Below are 26,103 nucleotides of genomic sequence, written 5' to 3' on the forward strand. Positions count from 1 at the left end.
GTGATTCCTTCCTGAGCAGGGTAGCTGTCTCTAAGACACTCACCACTCCAACTTCCACCCTGCTCCATGTAATGAGCATGTCAGAGAGAAGGGAACATAACTCAATCACTGCTGTGCTCCAGCTATTCCCTTGCTGGTATAATGGCTCTTTTTGGATGATTACCAGCTGTCATAAAGCATCTGTAAGGCTCCTCCAAGTTAAGCCAAATGGTAGCAAGATTGGGCAAAGTGCAAAAGTGGCACCACCCACAGGCTCTGCACCACACCTCAGCTTTGCCAACCAAGAAGTGGGACCCATGTATTTACAAATTTAAAACAAAAAGCATGCAAACTGCTCAGATAACACCCAATCCAATCCCAGTTAAGTAATGGAAAGACACTCACTGACTTCACCATAATACAGGCCTGGATCCAAACCCTTCTGAAGTCAGTGGAAATCTTTCCTTGGGATTCACTGGGCTTTGGATCAGGCCCAAATTACAGCAACGGTATTAAGAGTCCTAGACTGATAAAGACCGAACAGAGACATTAAAGGGGGCTCCTGGAAAAACACCACATTCACCTATTATACCAGTAGGACTATCTCAGATTACTAATAAAACATGATAGCTTTGAATTCTCCTATGAAGTGATGTTAAAGAGCACAATTGAAAGAAGCACTTTTTTCAGAGAGAGAGAGTTTACTTTTAAAAAGGTGAATAGGAAATACTGTAACTTGTTAAACCTAAAATAATTAAGACACTGTGGGTTTTTCTTTGAGACACTGCCTTACATTTCAAAAATGGTATAATTAGAGGAAATGCTATGGTAAGTACATAAATTAAATACTGAATAAAAACAACATATAGGTAAGATACAGCATTTCTAAGAATATAATAACTTGTATTCTTCTTGGGTGAAAAAAAATCAAAACTATAGTTTAATTCAACAAAAGTGCCGGATGGACAAAATAATATGGTCCTTACTTTAATCTTACTAGTTCTTCTTGAAGCAAGAGACCCCTTCAAGCTATTATTTTTCATATTACTGATAATGACACTAAGTTGCAAGTGCATTAATCCTGCTGTTCTTGAGACGATGCATTTGAATTTAAGCACATAATTCAGAAGCCATTCAAAATCAGAAGCAAAAAGGTTTTGAAGCCAAGATGCACCCCAGAGGACTGCACTATTAACCACTTGACCTCCCCTAATAGGGCATTATATGCTTCAGGAAGAGAATGTTAGTTTGACTTAGAGGGATCAAACTACTGAAACTGTACTTACATTGTGAGGGCATAGCTACAAGGATATCCAAAATTCTTCATGCTACCAGGGGGCAATGAAACACTAGCAAGCACTTTAGAATAAGATGATGAAGAACATGATACATTTTCCATACTATCTAGAACAGTCTTGTGAATGGAAAAAAAAAGGTGGTATTTAATTTTTATACATCCAAGTATAAATACGTTCATGTTTCTTTAAAAAAAAAAAGGACTCTTTTGCAATCCTACTATCTTTCATTGTGTACAATGATCCTTTTCTAGTATTTGAGAAGAACTTCAAAGCAGTAAGAGGAAAAGTAGTGGAATCCGGGGCTTTATTAGCCATTATTTAAAATACATACAAGTTAACTGAAATCCCTGAAGAGTTATATAGATTTTGTTGGGCTTTGAACTCTGCAAATTAAAAAAAAAATATCTGCTATTAAGGCCAGGTCTACACTGTAAACTTGCATTGGTATAACTACGTCACACAGGGGTCTGAAAAATCCACATCCCTGAGTGACCAAATTATACCGACGTACCCCCAGTGTAGACAGAGCTTTGTTGATGGAAGGGTTTTTCCCATAGACATAGCTACTGCCTCTCACAGAGGTGGATTAAGTAAGGTGATAGGAGAAGCTCTTCAGATTCTTAACATTTACTTTTTATTATGTTAGAATATGATGAGTGCAGCATTTCTTATTTACAATTATTTTTTTACATGCTATTTGTGTGAAAGATGCTTAACGTGGCTATATTCTATTGACCATTACTTGGATCGTGAAGGGAATCTAATTTCGTGGTGTATGCATACATTCAAATACCTGCTCCTCAAGGTGAAGTCTGACCTTCAACCTTACCCACCATAAAAATTAAGGCAAATGAGGCAACAGTACCAAAGAAGAAGAGAGGTATCATCCCGAGATGAGTTACAGACCAAGAGGGAAGACTGAATGGGTGGCCTGGCCCATTAAGGTGACTGTTTGAAAAAGAAGTGGTCTGTCAAGAATGCTTATGGGAAAGTCTTATAGAATTTTATAAGGATTAAACCAACAGAGTTCAATAGAGTCCAAACACACCTATAGAAAAGTGACCATTTCCTATTAAATACCACAGGATTTTTCCATAAGATATTCATATATCACAGTTATGGGCCATATAAGAAATTAAAAATGTGGCATGACACTTCAAAAATATGTTATATATGCTGTGGTTAGAGAGTACCCTTCCCCAAAGCAGCATGGTACAGCTAAACAAGACACAGAATAAGAAAAGTTTCAGAGTAACTTCCGTTTTAGTCTGTATCCGCAAAAAGAAAAGGAGTACTTGTGGCACCTTAGAGACTAACCAATTTATTTGAGCATAAGCTTTCGTGAGCTGAGCGAAAGCTTATGCTCAAATAAATTGGTTAGTCTCTAAGGTGCCACAAGTACTCCTTTTCTTTTTTGCGAATAAGAAAAGTACAAGAACATTAAAGTCAGAGCACATTTTTACATTTAATGATCAAAACAGGAACAGTACAAGTGCAATTAGTAGACTAGAGAAAAGTAATTCATAGCAGAAAGAAAAACAGTAATTACTATCAGATACATAAAATTAAAACTTCCAAACCAAAGAGAATCACAAAAGGAGATCTGCTGAGACATTCATTAGGAAATAAGGATGTTAAAGTATGAAGTGTGCCACAGTTTTTCAAAGTGGCAGCTTTTGCACTTGGGTCCAAAGCTAATCATTGGTGACCCAGTTATATGAAGTAGAAAGCATTTTAAATGGGACAAGTTCACTGAAAGCATTAGACAGAACTCCCATGAGCAGAGCAAGCAGGATCAGCAAACACATCATTCACAGCTAATATACCAAACAAGTGATTGGTAAACAGATTCACTTTTAATGGGAAAGATTTACTAGAAGTTGAGTTTGAGCAAAAAATCCTACCACTAAGGGTATGTTTTTGACAGGTGTACAAAGGTTTAGCTCATTAGCATTAATAAGAGTCACACAACTAAATCACTGTGCACTTAGCTGAAGATTTATAACTACATATTCATCAGATTCAGAGTGATGGACAAATGGGAAAATAAGTCTATAGCTAATTTATGAATTTGAAAATTACCTGATTAAATAAAAAAATGCAAGTGCCTAAGTGAAAGAAAGTTGATGACCAGTACACAATCACTGTCAGAAAAAGAAAAATTCACTTTTGATGTTTGGAAACTATTGGATAAATTAAGAAGACTTCTGATCTTGAATAAATACAAGGATAAATAGCAATCAGTTCAAATGAAGCAGGTGAACAACAGATAATGACACTGTCACTATTTTAGCTGACACTAACATTTTATCCATCGGGTCTAGTATATAAGTAAAAATTGAGATAAAGAACCTGTTCAGTTCTTGCATGGAGAAACCATGTTTACACCTATTTTTCATCAGGACCTTTTTAGAACAGCTATACTGGGACAGACTAATGGTCCAACTAGCCCAATATCCTGTCTTCCAACAGTGGCCAGTGCCAGAAGCTTCAAAGGAAATGAAAAGAACAGGGCACTTACCAAGTGACCCAGCCCCTGTTCTCCAATCCCAGCCCCTGGCAGTCAGAGGCTAGGGATACCCAGATCATGGGGGTTATCTAATTCTTTTTTGAACCTGGTTATGCTTTTGGCCTTCAAAAGATCCCCAGGCAACGAGTTCCACAGGTTGACTTCCTTATGTTTATTTTAAACCTGCTGCCTATTAATTACATTGGGTAACCCTTGATTCTTGTGGTATTTGAAGGGATAAATAACACTTCCTTATTCATTTTATCCACATCATTCATGATTTTATAGACCTCTATCACATCCCCCTTTAGCAGTCTCTTTTCCAAGATGAACAGTCCCAATCCTTTTAATCTCTCCTCATATGGAAGCTGTTTCAGACCCCAAAACATTTTTGTTGTCCTTCTCTGTACCTTTTCTAATTTTAATGAATCTTTTTTGAGAGGGGGCAACCAAAACTGCATTCACTATTCAAGGGGTGGGCATACCACAGATTTATAAAGTGGTATTATGATATTTTGTCTAATCTAGCCTTTTCCTAATGGTTCATAACATTAACTTTTTTGACCGCTGTTGCACCTTCAGCAGATGTTTTCAGAGAACTATCCATGATGATTCCAAGATCTCTTTCTTGAGCAGTAACAGCTAATTCATACCCCATTATTTTGTAAGTATAGCTGGGAAAAGAGAGTTACCTTTTCCATAACTGGTGTTCTTCGAGATGTGTTGCTCATGTCTATTCCACAATAGGTTTGCGTGCTCGCCACGTGCACTGGTGATGAAGTTTTTTCCCTAGCAGTGCCCGTGGGGGGGGGGGGAGTGCCCCCCACGACCACTGGAGTCGCGCCTGCCTGGCACGGTATAAGGGGAGCTGCGCGCTCCCCCCAAACCTCAGTTCCTTCTTGCCAGACAACTCTGACAGAGGGGAAGGAGGGCGGGATGTGGAATAGACATGAGCAACACATCTCGAAGAACACCAGTTATGGAAAAGGTAACTGTCTTTTCTTCTTTGAGTGATTGCTCATGTGTATTCCACAATAGGTGATTCCAAGCTATATCTGTTGGAGGTGGGTAGGAGTTCACAAGTTCCCAGGACGGAGGACAGCCCTGCCGAACCCGGCTTCATCCCTGGTTTGGGGGATGATCACATAGTGCGAGGTGAACGTGTGAACCAAAGACCACGTGGCGGCCCTACAATTGTCCTTGATGGGGACGTGGGCCACGAAAGCAGCCGAAGAGGCCTGCATCTGAGTCGAGTGTGCCCTCGCAATGGGTGGCATGGGGACACCTGCCAGCTCATAGCAGGACCGGATGTACGAAGTGACCCGATTGGAAAGCCGCTAAGTGGAAATCGGCTGGCCCCCTGCGCGCTCAGCCGAGGTGACGAACAGTTGCGAGCGTTTTCTGAATGGCTTGGTCTGCTCGAGGTAAAAAGACAGAGCCCGCTGCACATTGCGCATGTGGAGACGGCGCTCCTCACTAGATGCATGAGGCTTGGGGCAGAGGACAGGTAGAAAAATGTCCTGACCCATGTGGTAGGCGGAGACCACCTTTGGGAGGAATGCGGGGTGTGGGCGGAGCTGGACCTTGTTCTTATTAAAGACCATGTACGGTGGCTCAGAGCTCAGGGCCCTGAGCTCCAAGACTTGCCTGGCTGACGTGATTGCAACCAGGAAGGCCACCTTCCACGAGAGGAGAGACCAGGAGCACATGGCCAGTGGTTCAAATGGGGGCCCCGTGAGATGAGCCAACACCAGGTTTAGGTCCCGCTGCGGGGGTCTAGAATACGGAAAAAGATGGTCCAAACCCTTAAGGGACTGGCCAGTCATAGCATGGGAAAATACCGTGTGCCCTTGCACTGGTGGATGGAAGGCCGATATGGCTACCAGGTGTGCCTTGACTGACAAGGGTGCCAGGCCCTGGGCCCTCAGGTGGAGGAGATCATCAAGGATAAGCTGGATTGGGGCGGCCACCGGGGAGACACCCTGGTCCACCACCCACCTAGAGAACTGGAACCACTTCACCAAATAAGCGCGGTGAGTGGAGGGCCGTCTACTTTCGAGGAGGACGCGCTGAACCTGTTCCGAGCACATCCTTTCCTCTCTGCCTAACCACTGAGCAGCCACACCGTGAGGTGAAGCGCCGCTAGGTTGGGATGGAGGAGGCGGCCCCGCTCCTGAGAGAGCAGGTCCGGGCGGAGCGGCAATGGCCATGGTGGAGCTACCGCCAGGCCCATGAGGGTCCTGTACCAATGCTGCCTGGGCCATGCCGGGGCAATCAGGAGGACCCGGGCCCTGTCTGTCTTTATCTTCTCCAGGACCCTGCTGATTAGAGGGAATGGGGGAAAGGTGTAGAGAAGCTGGCCTGACCAGGACAGGAGAAAGGCATTGGAGATAGCGCCCCTCCCCAGGCCTCCCTGGAGCAGAACCAGGGGCATCGCCAGTTCTGCCGAGTCACGAATAGGTCCACCTGGGGCGTTCCCCACCTTCGGAAGAGCCGGTGGACCCCTTCTGGGTGGAGGGACCACTTGTGTTGTGAGAAAAAAATCCCTGCTCAAGCGATCCGCCCTCTTGTTCCGGACACCCAGTAGGTGGAAGGGTTTCAGGTGGATGTCGTGGGCTATACAGAAGTCCCACAGCCTGAGGGCTTCATAGGCAGAGGGCAGAGGATGGGGCCCCACCTTGCCTGTTGATATAGAACATGGAGGCCATGTTGTCCGTGAGGACCCTGACTACCTTGCCCTCCAGGTGCGAGCGGAAGTCCAGGCATGCCAGCCGCACCGCCCTGAGCTCCTTGACATTTATATGTAGGGTCAGATCTTGAGCTGACCACAGGCCTTGGGTCTGAAAGTTCCCCACCTGGGCCCCCCAACCTAGGTTCAACGCATCGGACACCAGCTCCAACATCCCTGTCCCTGAACGGGACCCCTTGGAGCATGTTGTTTGGGGCGGACCACCACCATAGGGAGGTGATCACAGAGTCCGGCACAGCGAGGACCTTCTTCATCCTGTTCGTGGCCTGGGAGAACTTTGAGGCCAACCAGAGCTGGAGGGACCTCATCCTGAGTCTGGCGTGACAGACCACATACATGTATGCTAACATGTGACCAAAGAGTTGCAGGCAAACCCTGGTTGTTGTCACTGGGAACCTTGTGACGGAGTTGATGAGACCTTTCAGGGTCTCAAATCTGTCTGGTGGGAGAGAGGCCCTGGCTGACACTGCGTCCAGGAGCACCCCAATAAACTCTATGTGTGGGACCGGGACTAACGTGGACTTGGTGTTGTTTACCAGCAGGCCCAAGGCGGTGCAGGTGGACAGGAGGAGTGCCACGTGATCCCTCACCTGCGACCGGGAGGTGCCCTTGACAAGCTAATTGTCCAGATAGGGTAATATCTGAACCCCCTGCTGTCTGAGGTAGGCTGCTACCACCGACATGCATTTTGTAAACACCCTGTGAGCAGTGGACAGACCAAACGGGAGGACTGTGAATTGGTAGTGACTCTGTCCCACCACGAAATGGAGGAAGGGCCTGTGCCTCTCGAATATGTGGATGTGGAAGTATGCGTCCTGTAGATCGAGGGCAGCATATCAGTCCCAGGGATCGAGGGAAGGGATGATGGAGGCCAGGGAGACGATGCAGAACTTGAGTTTCACCATGTACTGGTTCAGACCTCGCAGGTCCAGGATGGGCCTGAGCCCCACTTTGGCCTTCGGGATAAGGAAATAATGGGAGTAATACCCCTTGCCAATGAACTCCTTGGGCACTGCCTCTAACGTTTCTAGTCCTAGGAGCCATCCCACCTCCTACTTGAGCAGAGCTTCGTGGGAGGGGTCGTGTGGGAGACTTTCATTTCATGCAGCCTTGTATCTGTTTCCTCTGCAAACAGAGCCTTCCCATTGAACGTGAGATCCTGCATGGAAGACTGCACCTTGCTGGACAGCCCAGAGAGCAGGAGCCATGATGTCCATCTCATGGACACCACAGAAGCCATTGATCGTGTGGCCGTGTCTGCAGCATCCGAGGCTGCCTGCAGGAACACCCTAGCGGCTGCTGCTCCTTCCTCCACTAGCACCTTGAACTCCTTCCTATAGCACTCCTGGAGGGAATCCTCAAACTTGGCAGGGAGCCCCACAGATTGAATTCGTACCGGCCCACAAGAGCCTGATGGTTTGCCATTCACAACTGGAAACTCGAAGACTAATAAATTTTCCTTCCGAAAGAGTCCAGTCTCCGAGAGTCTTTGTTCTTTGGGCTCGGGGTTGGCTGACCCTGCCATTCCCTGTGATTGACCGACTCAACCAGCAGGGAGTTGGGTGCCAGGTGGTATACAGGTACTCATGCCCTTTATTGGGTACAAACTACTTGCGTTCTGCCTTTTTAGAGATGGGGACCAACAAGGCCGGTGTTTGCCACAGGGTATTTGAAATCTTAGCCACCACTTCAGAGAGGCAAGGCCACCCTACCAGGTGCCAATGGGGACAACATGTTAAACAGGGAGTCTGAGGGCTCCTCCATCTCCTCTGCTTGGAGGTGGAGGCTTGCTGCCACCCTCCTTAAGAGTTCTTGGTGGGCCCTAAGTCCTCCTGCAGGGCAGAGGGGGGCGGGGCCACAATCGCCTCCTCCGGGCAGGGCGAGGAGGCCGGTGCAGTGCTCTGGGTGTCGGCCAGCACTGGAGGGTCCACCACCTGGTTGGACTCCGGGCACAGTGCCGAGGACTTACGTCCCACTGACTCCTTTCTCAGGAGTCTGGAATGGGAGGCAGACGGTGCTTCTGAAGCTCCGGCCACCGAGCGAGCTCCCACCGGGGACTGTGCCTGAGGCCACGGTGCCCACTGGTAACATTGGGCCGGCCACGATGCTTTGTGCCGCTGCACCTGCTGTGGCACCGGCGGGGCCGGCTGTTCGGGTTGGCCGGCCCAGCCCAGCGAAGGATGGCTACGAATGGAGACTGTGCTGGTGTAAGATCTGCTGCTGTCTCTGGACCGGGAGGAGCGGTGGTGCCAGGATCTAAGAGGACCAAGGGATGGCAATCTCAACATGGAGGACCGGTACTGATGGTAACAGCTGCTCTGCGAACGGCCTCGATGGGCGGACCCACGACAGTGAGACGCCGGCGATCAATGACCATGCCGTGACTGACTGCGGTACCCTTTCCGAGACGAGGACCGTTGGTGATGCCTGCCGTGGTCCCGTTGATATTCGCTCCTTGAGGACGAGTGGTGCCAAGAGTTCCGGCTGGCCGGAACCCAGCCAGACAGTCTCGTTGGCATTGAGGGCGATCCACATGGACTCTGCCCCGAGCAGTCACTGGGCGGTGAATGGCGTTGGCAACATTCCCTTGACCGAGATCGGTACTGGGCTGAGGCAGCTGCGGAGATTCCAACGGCGGCTTGCCTCTGGAGCGTGGAGCCGACATTGCCAGTGCTCTGGGCACCGGCAGGGACATAACATTCTGGGCTGCCTGGAGGGCTTCAGGCGTGGATGGCATCTGGACATCCAGAGGGGCCTGTTCTGAAGGGGCTGGGGCTACTCTGCTCAATGTGAGTCAGAGACCTGGGACCCAGTGGGGATCGAGGACTGCCCGACATGGGCCTAGCCTCTGTCCCAGACTTCCCACGGTGCCGCTGCGAAGAGGGAGTCTTCCTGGCCCTCATGGACGGGGAGCAGTGCCGACTGGTCGATGGCACCGGAGGGTCGCTGTGTACTGACCCCGCAGTGCCGGGTACCTGTTCAGAGCAGCATGCCAGAGTCGGGGTCAGCGCCGACTCCATCAGGTTGGCCCGGAGCCTAACGTCCCTTTCTCTTTTGGTCCGAGGCTTAAATGACTTGCAATTCTTGTACCTTTTGCTGATATGGGTTTCTCCCAAACAGCGCACACAGTCTGCGTGCAGGTCACTTCTTGGCATAGAACGCCTACAAGTGCCACACGACTTAAACCCGGGGGCAAGGGGCATGCCCTGGCCCAGGTTCACTGACTAAGTAAACTACAGGTACTAACACTGAATGAATGAACAATTCTGGGGACGAGCTACAGCAAAGCTGGAGCAGAGCAGTTCCGACGCAACTTCACTGGTGGCAAGAAGGAACTGAGGGCGGGGGGGGGGGAAGCGCGCATCTCCCCTTATACTGCGCCAGGCAGGGGGTGTTCCCCAACTATGGGTACTGCTAGGGGAAAAACTTCTGGCACTGGTACACGTGGAGAGCACGCACACCTATTGTGGAATACATATGAGCAATCACTCGAAGAAGACTATGTTTTCTAATGTTCATTACTTTGCATTTATCAACACTGAATTTCATCTGCCATTTTGTTGCCCGTTCATGCTGTTTTGTGAGATCCCGTTGTAGCACTTCAGTCAACTTTGGACTTAGCTGTCTTGAGTAATTCTGTATCATCAATTAATTTTACTACCTCATTCTTCATAACCTTTCCCAGATAATTTCTGAATATGTTGAATAGCACTGGCCCAACTACAAAAACTTGGGGGACCCCGCTATTTGCTTCTCTCCATTGTGAAAACTGGCCATTTATTCCTATCCTTTGCTTCCTTTAACCAGTTACTGATCCATGAGATAACCTTCCCTCACATACCATGATTCTGTACTTTGCTCAAGATCCACTGGTGTGGGACCCTGCCAAAGGTTTTTTGAAAGTTCAAGTACACTATATCAACTGGATATAGTTATCCACATACTTGTTGACTCCTCCAAAGAACTCTAATAGATTGGCCAGGCGTGATTTCCCTTCAGAAAAGCAGTGTTGACTCTTCCCCACCATATCATGTTCATTTATGTGTCTGATAATTCTGTTTGTTACTAGTTTCAAGCAATGTGGTTAGGTTTATCAGCCTGTAACTGCCAGGATCACCTCTGGAGCCTTTAAAAAAATGGCATTACACTAGAGGCTGATTAAGTGATAGGTAACCAACAGTTAGTAGTTCTGCAATTTTATATTTGAGTTCCTTCAGAACTCTTGGGTGAATACCATTTGGTCCTGGTGACTTATTACTGTTTAATCTATCAATTTGTTAAAAAATCTCTTCTATTGTCACCTCACTCTGGGACAGTTATTCAGATTTGTCTCCTGAAAAGAATGGCTCAGGTGGAGGAATCTTCCACATATCTTCTGCAGAGAAGACCGATGCACAGACTTCATTTGCAGTGGCCTTGTCCTCCTTGAGTGCTCTTTAGCGTCTTGACATCCAGTGGCCCAACTGTTTGGCAGCAATTCGTTTGTGTGTAAAATTTTTGCTATTAGTTTGAGTCTTTTGCTAGTTCCTCTTCAGATTCTTTTTTGGCCTGCCTACATATACTTTTACACTTGACTTGCCCATGTTTATGCTCCTTTCTATTTTCCTCATAAGGATTTGACTTCCAGTTTTCAAAGAATGTCTTTTTCCCTTCCGTAACTCTTCTGCCGGGTGGAGTCAGCAGCAACAAGAACCAGATTCAATATCTAGGGGTTCCTCTGAACAGTACAAAGCCCGTACCCAGTAATCTGGGAAAATTTAAACCATCACCGCATGGCACCTCTAACAGACAATACTTCCCCACTCGCAAGCAATGAGTCTGTGTATAACAAAAGAAAACTTAATAAAAAGGAAAAAGGAACATGGCATTTATTTGGGAAAACACCACCACCATGATTCAAAAGCATGTTACTATAGGCAAACGCCCACCCCAGAGTATGCTGGGCAATGTCCTTTGCCTCAGTTTCTCACTTTGCAGTATCAAAGTCCAATAAATATTCCTTCAACCTGCCATTGCATTTCCCTCCACTGCACCCCACTCACAGTTGCTGGACTTGGTCAGCGAAGGTCCAGAGTTCAGAGGTGAGTTCACCACCCTGCGGGGGAGGGGGGGAGCGGAGAGAAGCAGGGGTTGGAGGGAAGTGAGTCATTGAGCTCTGCTGTCGCCTCTGCATCTGAGTCACAGTCGCCACTGTTCACTTTGGTGCCACTGCGCCTGGTGCCATTCACTCTGGTGCTGCTGCGCCTCCATTCACTCAGATGTCACATTCTGAGGTTCCATCACCCACACCAGCTCTCAGTGATATCAGCTGGTAGTGGGCAGCCTCTTTCACTGCAGCACTGTCCCACATACAGCAGCTAGACCTGGTTATCAGTGATTTCAGCTCTAGTGATTACTTAGCAGAACAAAGACTCTCAATTGAGTCTAATCAGCTCTATCTTTAAACAGTGGAGAAGGAGAGAGCCAAATGGCTTCTAGGGCATTGGCTACACTTGCACCATTATACCACAATAAAGCCCCCCAGAGAGCTCTACCTTACTCTCCGTCCACACTGGCAAGGCACGTAGAGCACTTTAACTCCCTGGCTGGAGCGCTCCTGGTACTCCATCTCCCCGAGAGGATTAACAGCTGTTGTGCATTGGCTGACGCTCCAGCGTAAACGGGGAGTAACGTTATTACACACTGATTGACCTCCGGGAACTCCCCATACTCCTTTTAACTGAAGCGTCCTCTCTTGTTTTGTTGTGAATTCCGGATGTGGAAGTGTCATTTCAAAGCTCTGTTTCAGGGGCTGCTTATAAAAAAGACATACACAGCTACTGTTTGCTTTGAATGAGCGAGAGGCAGGCAGGGGGGCTCCGTTTGGAGCACCGGACAGCTAACGTTTGCTTGAAGAGAGATGAGGTGCGGGAGGGGGGTTGGGGTCCGTTTCGGTGAGCAGCTGCTTATCTCATCTATGAGGAAAAAAAGAAACAGCTGCCGTCTGCTTTCAGTGAGTGAGAGAGGCCTCTCACGGGAGGGGGGGGGTCTGTACTTACAAGACAGCTTGCTGACATACTCTCAGCCCCCCAAAACCCATTCTCTCTCCCACCACGCTCCCTGTCATACTCCACCCACCCCCCCATTTGAAAAGCACGTTGCAGCCACTTGAATGCTGGGATAGCTGCCCATAATGCGCCACTCCCAATGCAGCTGCGGCCATGACAGTGCGCTGTCATCTGTCAGTGTGGACAGACTGCAACGTTTTCCCTACACAGCTGTACGAAGGCGGGTTTAACTCCAGTGCTGTACATCTGTAAGTCTAGCCAAGGCCTAGGAATCTTTAGGCAGAGCCCTCACCACCAGTTACAAACACCTGTCCCTACTCTCCCTCCCTCCAGCATTTGGCATCCCTACCCCGCTTAGCAAGTGAGGTTCAGTTGAGGGTGACCCCCTTAATCAGTTCCGCAGCCTTTTACTTGTACAATAAGAATAACAACATTCCATTACTCCTGCATTCAAATACTAGAGTGGTTGGTAAACTAATACCGGTCAAATTGATCATTCTGACAGAGCAGGTCCCTCTGCTGTGCACCGAGGCACAGTAGGTTGTTTTATGCAAATATAGTCTGCGCTTGAAGTCTTTTCCCACAGCTCATCACTAGATATCAAGGGAGAGCTCATTCAGACCCTGTTTGTACCTCTAACCACCTCTTTTACTCTGTTTAGTCATAGTGGCATTTTTTTGGTCCTCTTACTGATTTCTTTTTAAATTTGGGATACAGATTCAGTTTGAGCAAATATTATGGTGTTTTTAAGACAGTTTCAAAGCAGCTCGCAGACATTTCACTCATGACATTATTCCTTTTAGTTTCCCTTTAACAAGTGTCTTCACTTTTGTCTAGTTCTCCTTTTCAAATTAAATGCTACTGTAGTGGGTTTCTTTGATATTTCCCCCTCACCAGGATGTTAAATTTAATTACATTAGGTTTGCTGTTACTGAGCGGTTCAGCCATACTCACACCTCTTGGACCAGATCCTGTGCTCCATTTAGGAGTAAATCAAGAATTGCCTCTCCCCTTGTGGGTTCCAGGACTAACTGCTCCAAGAGGCAGTAATTAATAGTGTCTAGAAATTTCCTCTCTGAATCCCATCCTGAGGGGACACCTACCCAGTCAATAGGGGGACAGCTGAAATTCCCCATCATCACTGGGTTTTCTATTTCTGTTGCCTCTCATCTCCTTGAGACTTTCACAATCACCATCCTGGTCAACTACTCAGTAGTATATTCCTACTGCTATACTCTTATTATTCAAGCATCACATTTCTATCCATGGAGAGTCTATGGTACAGTTTGATTCATTTAAGATTTTTACTATATTTCACTCTAGGTTTTCTTTCACATATAGTGCCACTCCCCGACCAGCATGACCTACTCTGTCATTCCCATATATTTTGTATCCTGGTATTACAGTGTCCCATTATCAATCATCCACCAAGTTTGTGTGATGCCTATTATATCAATATCCTCATTTAATACTAGACACACAAGTTCACTCATCTTAGTATTTAGATTTCTAGAGAGACAAGGTGGGCAAGGTAATATCTTTTATTGGATCAACTTCTGTTGATGAAAAAGACAAGCTTTCAAACTACACAGAGCTCTTCTTCAGGTCTAGGAAAGGGATTCAAAAAGTGTTGCAGCACAATACAAGGTGGAACAGATTATTTAGCATAAATAGTTAACTCATGGTAACACAATGGTTCTCAAAATTGTAAGGCGCACTCCTCTCAGGGGCACATAGGAATATTCGGGGCATGCAGCGGGGCTGAGGCAAGTCCCCACAGGGGATGGGAAGGGAACACCACACTTCCAGCATTTTAGCTCATCACTAGTAACTTACACCCATTTTGCACACATGCTTAATGCTAAATTGCACTACATTTCCCCCACTTACACCTTTTGCCTAAACAAAACACGTGCCCAACATGTGTAATTTACACCAACGTTTAAATCAAAGGATCTGGCCCTAAAGTTTTCAGATGATACAAATAGTTTTTTGCTGTGCTGAAATAAAATGATACTACAGATCATAGGCGCCGAGTCCGTGGGTGCTCCGGGGCTGGAGCACCAGGGGAAAAATTGGTGGGTGTTTTGCACCCACCAGCAGCCAAGCTCCCCCCTGCACTAACCTGTGCCTCCTCCCCTGAGCATGCTGCATCCCCACTACTCCTCCTAGTGCTTGCTGTGGCAAAACGGCTGTTTCACGGTGTAACAAGCTGTGGGAGGGAGGGCGGAGGAGCAGGAACGCGGTGTCCTCAGGGGAGGAGGCGGGGAAGAGTAGGGGCTGGGGCAGAGATTTGGGGAAGGAGTCCAATGGGGCAGGGAAGGGGAGGAGTCGGGGTGGGGACTTTGGGGAAGGGGTTGGAATGGGGGAGGGGCAGGGGTGGAGTCGGCGCACATCCGGGCGGTGTTGAGCACCTACCAGTGCCAGGAGAAATTGGTGCCTACGCTACAGATAGAATTAAAATGAAGAATTTAACCCCAATCCTGCTCCTAACAGGGCAGACTGTTAAAAAACAGGGCACAAACCTCTGGATTTTAAATTAACAGCAAAATCCACACTGACCACAACAGGGAAAGACTGGCTGCCTTGTCAGTAGCTGATACTGAAATTAAAATTGTGCTACATTATTGCACAATTGCTTTTGTTATTTTATCTGTCTCCTGTCTGTTAATAAAAGGTAAAGGATGGGAGATGTAAGTGGTGGATAGCTTTACAGATTTGCTATTGACTGATTCAGAGCTAAATATTACACTCTCCAGAATATGAATATAATTCACAAAAAATGTAAAAAGAAACAGAGGAAGTCTAATTTAATATTTTACATATATAAAACTAAAACTCTGTAGCAATTTCAGAAACTTTATCTACAAGGACTCTAACGGTTTTCTGACATTGGTGTTAATTAATTTTCTGACATTGATGTTTCTCAGGGAGTACATGGAAAGTCAGCATTTTAGGAAAGAGCACTCTCTATACTGTAGCAAATTTTAAAGATTTAAATTAATAATTTTCTATTTAGAGCCAACTTTTTAGGTCCTTATTTTGCAACCGTTGAAAGATGCCAGGCTTTACAGAAAGTCAATGCAATAGCAACAATCATTCTGCTGGCACACTACAGCATGGCATTAAGGGGAAAAAAGGCACTAGACTGAAAGCTGCTTGAGGCTTTAATCCAATATCCTGTTGTGTATTAATAACAAAACTTTTAAAAAATAGAAAAAGTTGCAAGACATCAAAGATTCAAATAGAGTCTTTTTAATAATTAATCTAAGATTCTGTGCCTTTAAAAACATATTAGAGATCTTCCGTACGTATGTATTATCTGACAGGATATATTGTCTTAAAATATATATTCATTACGTAGAAAATGGATTTTTCTTTTGCAGTGCATTCAAAGGGTATTTATACAGTACAAGAAGTTAATAGAACATACACTAGAACTGAATTTGACCCTGTGTCTATCACAACACATCACATTACATTATTTCTTATTTGGAAAAGTCCACATTGAGTTTAATTTTTAAAAAAATTATTTACAAATTGACTAGATATTATACAGGACTTTCATTATAATATAGTGAGTGTTTCTATTATCTGTAATTCATTATCTTACCCCTGCTTATACCCTTAGATCTAGTGTACACTACAAAGTTAGTGTGGAAAAGCCATGTGGTTTGCAGATTTTTAAAAAGGTGTGAAAATTATGGGATAGGGATGGCACCATGGGATAGAGAAAGTTGCTTGATGGGAACTTGACACTGAGCTCCCAGAGTTCCCTGCACAGCTCATTTCTACACTGTAAACATTGCAAAATTAATTGTGACAGAGGGCGGCGCCTGGCACATTGGGATACCTGCCCATGGGACACTGCACTCTGGACTGGCACAAGTGCGCTTGGTAATTACACAAAGCGCCGACGCAAGCCACCAAGCATGCATGTGCACAAGTAATATACAAACTTTACGCCAATGTAACTTCCATCAAGCAAAGTTGGTAGTGTAAACATGGCCCAGACACACAATAGTTCCCAATTCCTATCTAATTTGCACCAGCTGGACATCCACATAACTCCACTGAGTCAACAGAGCAAGATCAGAATCCAGCTCATTGCTGTCCATATACTTTTGAAGCTACTTGTAATTAATATAAGTATTAATATAATGCACAGATCCTCATGTTTATTCCCGATGCATTTGCTCAACTTTCAACTGTACCTACACTCAGTACATTATGTTTGTTATACTTTTCACAATATACATGGAGTATAACAGAGTTAAAATAAGAATGTCTTAGACACCAAAAAAACCCAAGGACTCCTTGGGGCACCGTAGAGACTAACACATTTATTTGGGCATAAGCTTTCGTGGGCTAGAACCCACTTCATCAGATGTATGAAGTAAAAAATACAGGAGCAGGTATAAATACATGAAAGGATGTGGGTTGCCTTACCAAGTGTTAGGTCAGTCTAACGAGATAAATCAATTAACAGCAGGATACCAAGGGAGGAGACATAACTTTTGAAGTGGTAAGAGAGTGGCCCGTTACAGACAGTTGACAAGAAGGTGTGAGTAACAGTAGGGAGAAATTAGTATTGGGGAAATTAAGTGTAAATTTTGTAATGACCCAACCACTCCCAGTCTTTATTGAGGCCTAATCTGATGGTACCTAGTTTGCAAATTAATTCCAGTTCTGCAGCTTCACGCTGGAGTCTGTTTTTGAAGTTTTTTGTTGAAGAATTGCCACTTTGAGGTCTGTTATTGAGTGACCAGAGAGATTGAAGTGAAGTGTTCTCCTACTGGTTTCTGAATGTTATGATTCCTGATGTCAGATTTGTGTCCATTTATTCTTTTGCTTAGAGACTGTCTGGTTTGGCCAATGTACATGGCAGAAGGGCACTGCTGGCACATGAGGACACCAAAGTATCACTCTCTGTAAAGATTCCTCACAAAATTAACTTCTTCCTCCCATATTCTTTTCTAACTCACGATAAACGTTACCACATAGATTATAAAGAAAATGCAAGTTAGAAGGTGTTTGGGTAAATCTACCAGTTATGCAGGTAGTACAATCAGCAGCAACACTAATATGCACTAATTTTCCAAGTAAAATTAAAAGGGACACACTCAAAATTACTTTAAACCTTGCTTCATTTATATTGTACTCCAGCAAGTTATATGGAAAAAAAAATCAGAAGAGCAGAGATCGTATCTTTTTGGATCAAACTAAATCACTTAATAAACTATAAAATCCCACGGGGAAAGAAAAAGCAGATGTTGGGGTACGGTAGGGGTGGGGGAAAAAATCACTTGAGATACTCAAGAAAACTCCTTACAATTTTGCAGTCAGGAAATAGTCCTTTGAGCAATGGAGATTATGTAATCCTTTTCTTCTTCTTTTTGTACCTGATATACCCAAACAGTATTTAACTGACCATCTAGAATTCTATGCCCCTATAGAATTATATACCCAAATTGCTAGATTGACAGCCCTGAAGAAGTCTGTTTTCTTTTTCAACACACAACAATCGTAGGTCAAGTTTCTCATGCTGCTTCACCAATGTACCTGCACCTTGACATGGGGGGAAAGGAGGACAATTGAACCTCCACACTCATCCAATCCTTAACCTCCCTCCCGATACTGCAAACAAAGGCGTTAATTGCAATGAACTAAAATGAGGTTAGTATTTTTGTTTCACATACACCAAAGCATCAATGAGAGTGGACCAAGTGGTATTTCAACTAATTACTTGGAAGCAAATAGGTCTATAGCTGTTATTTCTGATTACTTAGTTGCACTTCGTTATATTTATTTAGAAATATATTGACAAATCCAATAGATTGTTCACAGTGGCCAGGAACAAAGATAAATCAGACAGCAGGATTAATAGCACTTTCTAGACAGGTAGACCCATTTTAAGACAACAGAGTATGTCTTCACTGATGAGTTTACTAGAATTGTCTATATTCGAATTACTCCTCTTAAGCGAGAGTGGCCACACAGCAAAAGAACACTCAAGCTGCTCTATCCACAATGGTACCTCAATCATCCTCTGTGTTGCTAAGACTTCTGGGGGCATATCCCATGGTTTTGTGCTGCAGTAAGCAGAGTTTCTCTGTGAATTCTTTCCCAGTGAATTGTGTGTGGGAGAACTAGTCTGGTCCTTTTGAGGCACATGAAGGCATTGTGGGAAAGCAATGAAGGAGCAGCAGGATTCAAACTGAGCTAGCTTGCATCCACATTACAGAATGGTTGTGTCAGCAGCTGATGAGTTACACTGACTCAAGCTTTAGCCTATACCTCGGAGGGACCAGCCAACTTGAGTTAAAAGCACCATGAAACTTGAATTAAGATCTTTTGGTATGGAAGGAACTTGGGTTAAGGCCAAAAACTCAAGTTAAAACTTGAATTAAGTTTACAGTGAAGACAAGCCCTGAATCTCTTGGTGTCAGGGATGCTACTTCTAAAACTAGGTTGCAAGCCATCTAAGGAAGTCTGTGCTAACACAAAGACCATGTAACCCATTCCATATTAAAGATATCCCTGCTTTGAGGGTCAGAGCTTTCAGTGTGGCATCTAATTTACATCCCTCCTCTCCTGTACAACTCCCTTTCAACTACCAAGCTATTTTGTATAATAATGCAGCATTTTGGATTACGAGATAAGAATCAACAAGTGGCAAAGACTTCAATGGGCCAATGCAATTTCATTATGTTCATAACCTCATATGGCAAGGGTGGAGAGCCACACTATATTACAACTTATACCTGAGACCTATAAACCTTTACAATTTCTTTTTCCTTGTCTCAAAGAGAACAGTAGATTCTTGTATAACCAGATGGAGATGCAGGGTTTACCAGTGATTGGATATTAATGACTCAAGACACTTAGGCCCAATTCAGACCTGCTGTAAGCAGGTGAAATTCCCTAGGAAGTCCCAAGGCCAACCCCTGCCCCCCGCAAAAAACAGTGACAAACATGTTATGTAAATGGGTAAGAAATGACAAAGTATATAGGAGTGTTGCTTGTACTTGCTTGGCAGCAACCACCCACTCCCCAGCCATCCCACCAGCCACCTAACCACCAGCAGTAGTCCCACCATCACCACCACCAATCTCACCCACCCACACCCAAGCAGCCAATCCCAGGCACAGCTAACTACCCCCCAGCAACTCAGCACCCACCCAGCTTTCCCCATCAGCCACTCATCAAGCTAGCCCTAGACAGACATCAAGCTATTCCCCGCCAGCCACTCTTGCCAAAGGTTTCTACCACTCCATGTCCTACCCCTACCACTGCTTTGGGTAGGATGTGCCGATTACATGCTGAAGCTTGTTATATGTAAATTTATAAATATGCAAGTAATTAATAATCTGCATATCATAGGTTCAAACAAGTGTATTTTAAATATATTAACCATATCAGATTTCATCAACACAAAATTATTCAGCTTTTCCTTAAGAAATTTTTAAAAGTTGGAACAAAGAGACCACTCATGTTAATGGTGAGGAAGAGAGAAGAATAAAGTGATTTGTCTACCTTTCTTTTACTTGGCATATAGTTATATCAAGCCACATTTGTCAGTTTATACAAGATTTTATTTTGAAACCAAAATATACCATTTCTCCAGAAAAGTAATGAACTACCATATCTGATTATCAATTTAATTTAATCTTATGCTGTAAAATGCTTTAATATTATGTTGTATGCACCAAGCTTACTTGGATAAAGGATTGTATGTTAATTTAACATTTTGAGGGAAAAGAGGACCATCACTTCCTGGTTTTTATGGTTAAATATCCTACTTTTATCAATAAGCATTACAATACATCTTGAATTTTCATAAATCAAAGTACTTACCACTCTTTTTGAATCTATATTTTGTGATTGATTTACTTCCTGCTTTCCAAGTTTTTTCACATAATTGTAAACTTCTGAACTAAAGCATTCACCCCCGTTGAATGCACTGTTCCAACCAGGACTACAACTTTGAAAGTCAGATGAGCTGGGGGAGACAGGGTAATTATTCTCAGAAGTCTCCTCTTCTTGTTCTCTATTCTCTTCTATGAAGTCAGGACCGAGACAATCGTTACTTTGTAAACAACTTCCACCCTTTCCTGTTCTTAATATAACCTTCTGCAGTCTCAATTCTTTTTCAAAATTATCTAGTGGAAGCTCATTCAAGTCCATTTCAGCCAATGATATATCTGTAGTGGGCATTGCCTTGGTGTCAGAAGCCACCTGTCTCTCTTTCCCTTTTAAAAGGAACAAAAACAAACAGTCATACATAGAAGCATATCTAAATTTCTGTTTATTTTTTTAGATTTAAATGCTAGGCATATGAAAAGCAGTTGTCAAGCCACCTATGCCCTGTAACTGTGGCACTGTCAGTTGTCATGACAACCACCGCCAGATAGAGTAATCCAAGGATACTAGCACTTTGCTGGCAAATAGAGTGACAAAAAACAGGTGACCCATAAGTTTAAAGGGCATAAGACTAATATTATGTAACTACACTTTCAAATGCCCAAGGTCAAAAATATTGTCAAAGTGTGGAACTATTAAACCTCACTTCAAGAGTTTCTGTAAAATGCAATAAAGATGCACGCTGAACATGTACAGCAGCTCTAAAATATATAGGTTGGGACAGAGGCTGCACACAAAAATAAATGTGGGTCATAAACATATGCACTCACAAGTAAATAAGTGCTTAGCTTTTATAATCTATAAGTCTCAAAGCTCTTTACAAAGAACACAGAGGCCATACATAGCAGGCCAGGTCCTCACTAGAGCCAAACTGCACACCGAGCAAGTTAACAAAGGGGACTTTGGGGTACCAAACTTACTTTGGCACTCAGCAAGTCTTACTGATATTGGACACAGGACCAATCCCCTAAACTGTGTTGGGCCTTTTCTATCTTACAACAGCTGTTAACAGCCCCAGGAGACTGAAATGACAGTCAATGATTGGTCACACTCCTCTTTCCTATTACAGGGCAGCATAGAAGAGATGTGGGATAAGAGCCGTTATGTTAGCACTATGCCCACCAGAGGGTCTCCTGGGCCCACATATGCCCAAATAATTCTCCAGGGTCCAGGTGTGCCAGTTTTAGAGCAAAATGGCACTGTATGAAAACCTGGCCCAGCGTACATATTCATTCTGAGCCAGTATGAAGGGTTAACATATTTATGACACCATGCAAGTGTGAACTTTGTCATTAAAGACAAGTGAAAGCAGAGTTTAAAACACTATGTTAATCATACCCAACCAACGTTTGGTCACACAGGAAAATCACTCCAGTTTGCAAATGGATTAGTTTGTGGGTGCTTTGCAATCACAGTGTGAAGTTGCACACCATGTTTGGAAGAACACACATTTAGGAGTACTGAAGCCTGGGAGGTTTCCCAACTTGAGACCATGAAGAATGGAGTTTGTGGGAGTGAGGCTGTGGCTTCTGCAGCAGGCCAACTTTCTCTCAAAAAGTCAATTCAGCACATGGATTCACTGAAGACAGTCACCTGACCTGCAGAAATGGATGTCAGACTCCAGAAAACAGTTTCATAACCACCTGAGTTGAGGACACCTCCCTTAGCTAACACTAGTAATAGGCCCATAGGCTCTGGTGCACCCAGGCCACAGCTTGACCATATTTTGGCTGGGCCAATCCTGAGTGGCGTTACAACCCCATATACCAGGTCACAACACCACTGACTCAAATTTAGCACACCTGCTCCTCTGTCATGATGGAGGGGGAGGGGTGTCACAGTGCCACTCAGACCTTTCACTGTGGTCCTGGGTGCCAAGTCACAATGCCACTAACTCAAATCTGGAGCCACTGGGTAGAGGGACTCATGGGATTGGGGACTGTGGTCAGGCTGCTGATGGGGACACCTGAGAAGGGGAAGAGGAGGGTCAGGTGTGGGGCAAATCTATGCCCCCACACATACTTTAAATGGTGCTCCACAGCCCAAGGAGGCAGACTCTGTGAGTCACCCCACAAAAGAAGGCACGTGATACACACACACACACACACACACAGTGTATGTAATCATCAACATCTGTAGCTCCTCTCTAATTTATACATTTGCTTTCTAACTGGTATTTTCATGAATGTGGTCTGTCAAGGTTCCTCCCCCACTCTGAACTCTAGGGTACAGATGTGGGGACCTGCATGAAAACCTCCTAAGCTTACTTTTACCAGCTTAGGTTAAAACTTCCCCAAGGTACAAATTAATTTTATCCTTTGTCCTTGGAATATCCACTGCCACCACCAAACTCTAACTGGGTTTACTGGGAAATGTAGTTTGGACACGTCTTACCCCCCAAAATCCTCACAACCCTTGCACCCCACTTCCTGGGAAAGGTTTGGTAAAAATCCTCACCAATTTGCGTAGGTGACCACAGACCCAAACCCTTGGATCTGAGAACAATGAAAAAGCATTCAGTTTTCTTACAAGAAGACTTTTAATAGAAATAGAAGTAGATAGAAGTAAAGGAATCACCCCTGTAAAATCAGGATGGTAGATACCTTACAGGGTAATTAGATTCAAAACATAGAGAATCCCTCTAGGCAAAACCTTAAGTTACAAAAAAGACACACAGACAGAAATAGTCATTCTATTCAGCACAATTCTTTTCTCAGCCATTTAAAGAAATCATAATCTAACACATACCTAGCTAGATTACTTACTAAAGTTCTAAGACTCCATTCCTGGTCTATCCCCAGCAAAAGCACCATATAGACAGAGAGAGACAGACCCTTTGTTTCTCTCCCTCCTCCCAGCTTTTGAAAGTATCTTGTCTCCTCATTGGTCATTTTGGTCAGGTGCCAGCGAGGTTACCTTTAGCTTCTTAACCCTTTACAGGTGAGAGGATTTTTCCCCTGGCCAGGAGGGATTTTAAAGGGGTTTACCCTTCCCTTTATATTTATGACATGGTCTTTTACCAAAAGTGTAAAAAATGGTCATTTTAAGTCTGATGTATTATGTAGCACTGGTGATAAATTATGCACAAAAAAACCTACATTGCCTTGTAAAAAGGTTGGTTGTTTTTGTGTGTGTGTTTTTAAACTGAAAGGTTGCTTGCTAGGCCACTTATTTTACTATTCAGTACAACACGTTTAAATTCTGATGAGCCATGCTGAGCAGACAAGGCAATAACAGGATCAGAGACTTCAGAGAAGAATCAGCATTAGTTCACCTCTCAGTTAACCCTCAATTGCTGCAGTAGTCTGTAAGGAATTACAAGCATTTACTAAGGCTCTCAGCTCTCCTTGGAACTAAACTTGACACACTGAGTTGAACTGATTCAGTGAAACTGTTCTAACTCATAGTAACAGATTCCCTCCCCCATCAAAGCACACCACTAGAACACCTATTAAAAGAACAAGCATATAAGCACACATAGTAATTGGAACTTTGAGAGTTTTTCAGCATTCATAACATGCTTCAGTAAGTAATTAAATTAAATTTGGTAACCTGCTAAATGACATTTGCTGTGATGTAGGCTAGATATTGTAGACAAGAACCCTGCAGGGTATCACCATATAGTAACACGTTTTCAGATACTTTGTAGTTTGCTTTGTCTCAAGTTCAGAGGCAAGTGCTGTCCTACAGGCACTCTATAAAGATCCGTCCCTACAGGCTGTAGTCCTTGGTGGGGTCCCAACTCACACAAACGTCTAACAACACAAGTTCTTCTCTCACCCTTTGTCTGTTTGCTGCTGACCAAAAAACTGTCAGATGTCTTCAAACTGTGGAACATGCTGCCACGTTGTGAACCATCTGTTTCAGTTACGCTGAAAATAAAATGGGACAGGGAGCAATTAACATTTCATATTCTTAAATACTGATATCAGGAAAAGCTTAAATATAAAAATGAGGTCTTACAGATCAAACCACTGTGTGTGCTAGAACTTTGTCACATGTATCTGCTGCATAATATATATCTATGTATTTTTTAGGTTTTATTTTATAAAGAAGACTTTAAAAGGCTTTAAGAACATCAAAATACACTGGGTAAGGTGCAGTGATTATCTTAGTACCAATTGTGCTGCACAACGGTTAACAGAATCCCAAGAACATCAGATTGTGTTTAAACAAAGTACTACACTAAACAGCAAACTGTCTCAATGCAGTCCTCCACTCAGGATTCAATCAGCATTATAGTGTCATGCTTTGGGCAGCAGTCTCACTCCAAGCCATTCCTATTTAGGATAACCATGATTCTGAGATGAACTAAACATGGTTTTGTTAAACAAAAAAACCCAAACCACACATTCTGCCTCCCATCTTCTAGTGTATTTTCTACCTTATACCCTGAAGGTGTGGCTGTTTTTATTAATTTTAACCTCCAACACACACGCGTCTTCAGTTCTTACCACATTTTTCTTCTTCTTCCTTCTATGCATATTCTCTACCCCCTCTCAGGGTTCTTATCTTTTGCTTACTGTTCCCCCCCCCCCCCTCACTCTACCACTACTACTCACTCTCCTTTTCCAAACTGCACCTTTCTGTTTCACTCAACAAGGTTTGAAAGACAGGCTTGGCAGGTCCACTTTTATCTGCTCTCCTGCCTTCCTCTATTCATCTGCCTTCCCACTCTCTTCCCCACTCCAGTTTGTCTTCTACAGCAACTTAATACATTGGTGGGATCATATGCATGCCTTTCAGCAATTCAGCTTGGAAAGAATTTCAGTTTTGCTTCCTGTTGAACTGCTAAGTCATGGCCAATGAATGGTTGGACCAACTGCCTAGCAGTTATAGGAGGCACAGAAATGAGATCATCTGTGGAATATATTGAAAACTAGGATATCAGAATGGTTATATGAAATAGGAAAAATTCCAGTAAGCGAGGACATGTCATCACCCTATCCACAAGGGAGGATCTTACCATAAATTTCAATTATGAAATCTGATAAAATGTATTGAAAAAGGTAATATCACTCACAGGAGCGCCTAAACCATTAATTTGGAATTGCCATGCTCTGCAGCTGAAGGTTTTTTATAGGCAATGCAGTATCTTAGGAAGAGGTTGTAGGCAGTTCTTCACTGGGGTCCAAAATTTGAGCTTATCTTTTTCTGTTGGGTGAAGGGGATGATGCTTGTTCTGTTCTCCTTTCTCTTTCAAAGGCCCTACACATCACATCAACACTTCATGCTGAAGGTGACTGATTCAGATACCTCAAGAATCCACTCACAATGGAGGAGTATGTTGCCTCCACAACATTCAAAGCTGGGATTTTCAAAGATACCATGAGAATTTGGAAAGCAATTCCTACTGGTTTTCAATGGTTTCTGGGTCTATAGCTATGTTAGGGGCCTTTGAAAATCCTAACCCACGTGGACAATCAGACCAGCAGGTCTTATAGACCTCAACTCTGGATGCCTTCAAATCCTCTCTCTCTCTCTCTCTCTCTCTCTCTCTCTCAGCAAAGGACTTTTAGAATTAAAGTCTTTCAAGGATACAAGGTTCTAGAGTCCAGCTATAAAGGTATGTAAACTTCCTGATCAAACATCCAGTCT

General features: G+C 44.2%; 1 protein-coding gene across 1 annotated transcript in view; it reads right to left on the reverse strand.

Annotated features, from left to right (window-relative positions):
- Nucleotides 1–26,103, reverse strand: part of KNDC1 (kinase non-catalytic C-lobe domain containing 1) — a 129,276-nt gene that overhangs the window by 23,355 nt on the left and 79,818 nt on the right. The window contains exons 16-17 of the mRNA XM_084635433.1: nt 24,286–24,377; nt 20,440–20,834 (exon numbers count right to left, since the gene is read on the reverse strand). Of these exons, the coding sequence (XP_084491559.1) occupies nt 20,440–20,834; nt 24,286–24,377 (487 nt within the window). The remainder of the gene's footprint in view (nt 1–20,439; nt 20,835–24,285; nt 24,378–26,103) is intronic.

The sequence above is a fragment of the Lepidochelys olivacea genome (assembly GCF_965140295.1).
Source record: "Lepidochelys olivacea isolate rLepOli2 genome assembly, chromosome: 7".
Lineage (NCBI taxonomy): Eukaryota > Metazoa > Chordata > Testudines > Cheloniidae > Lepidochelys > Lepidochelys olivacea.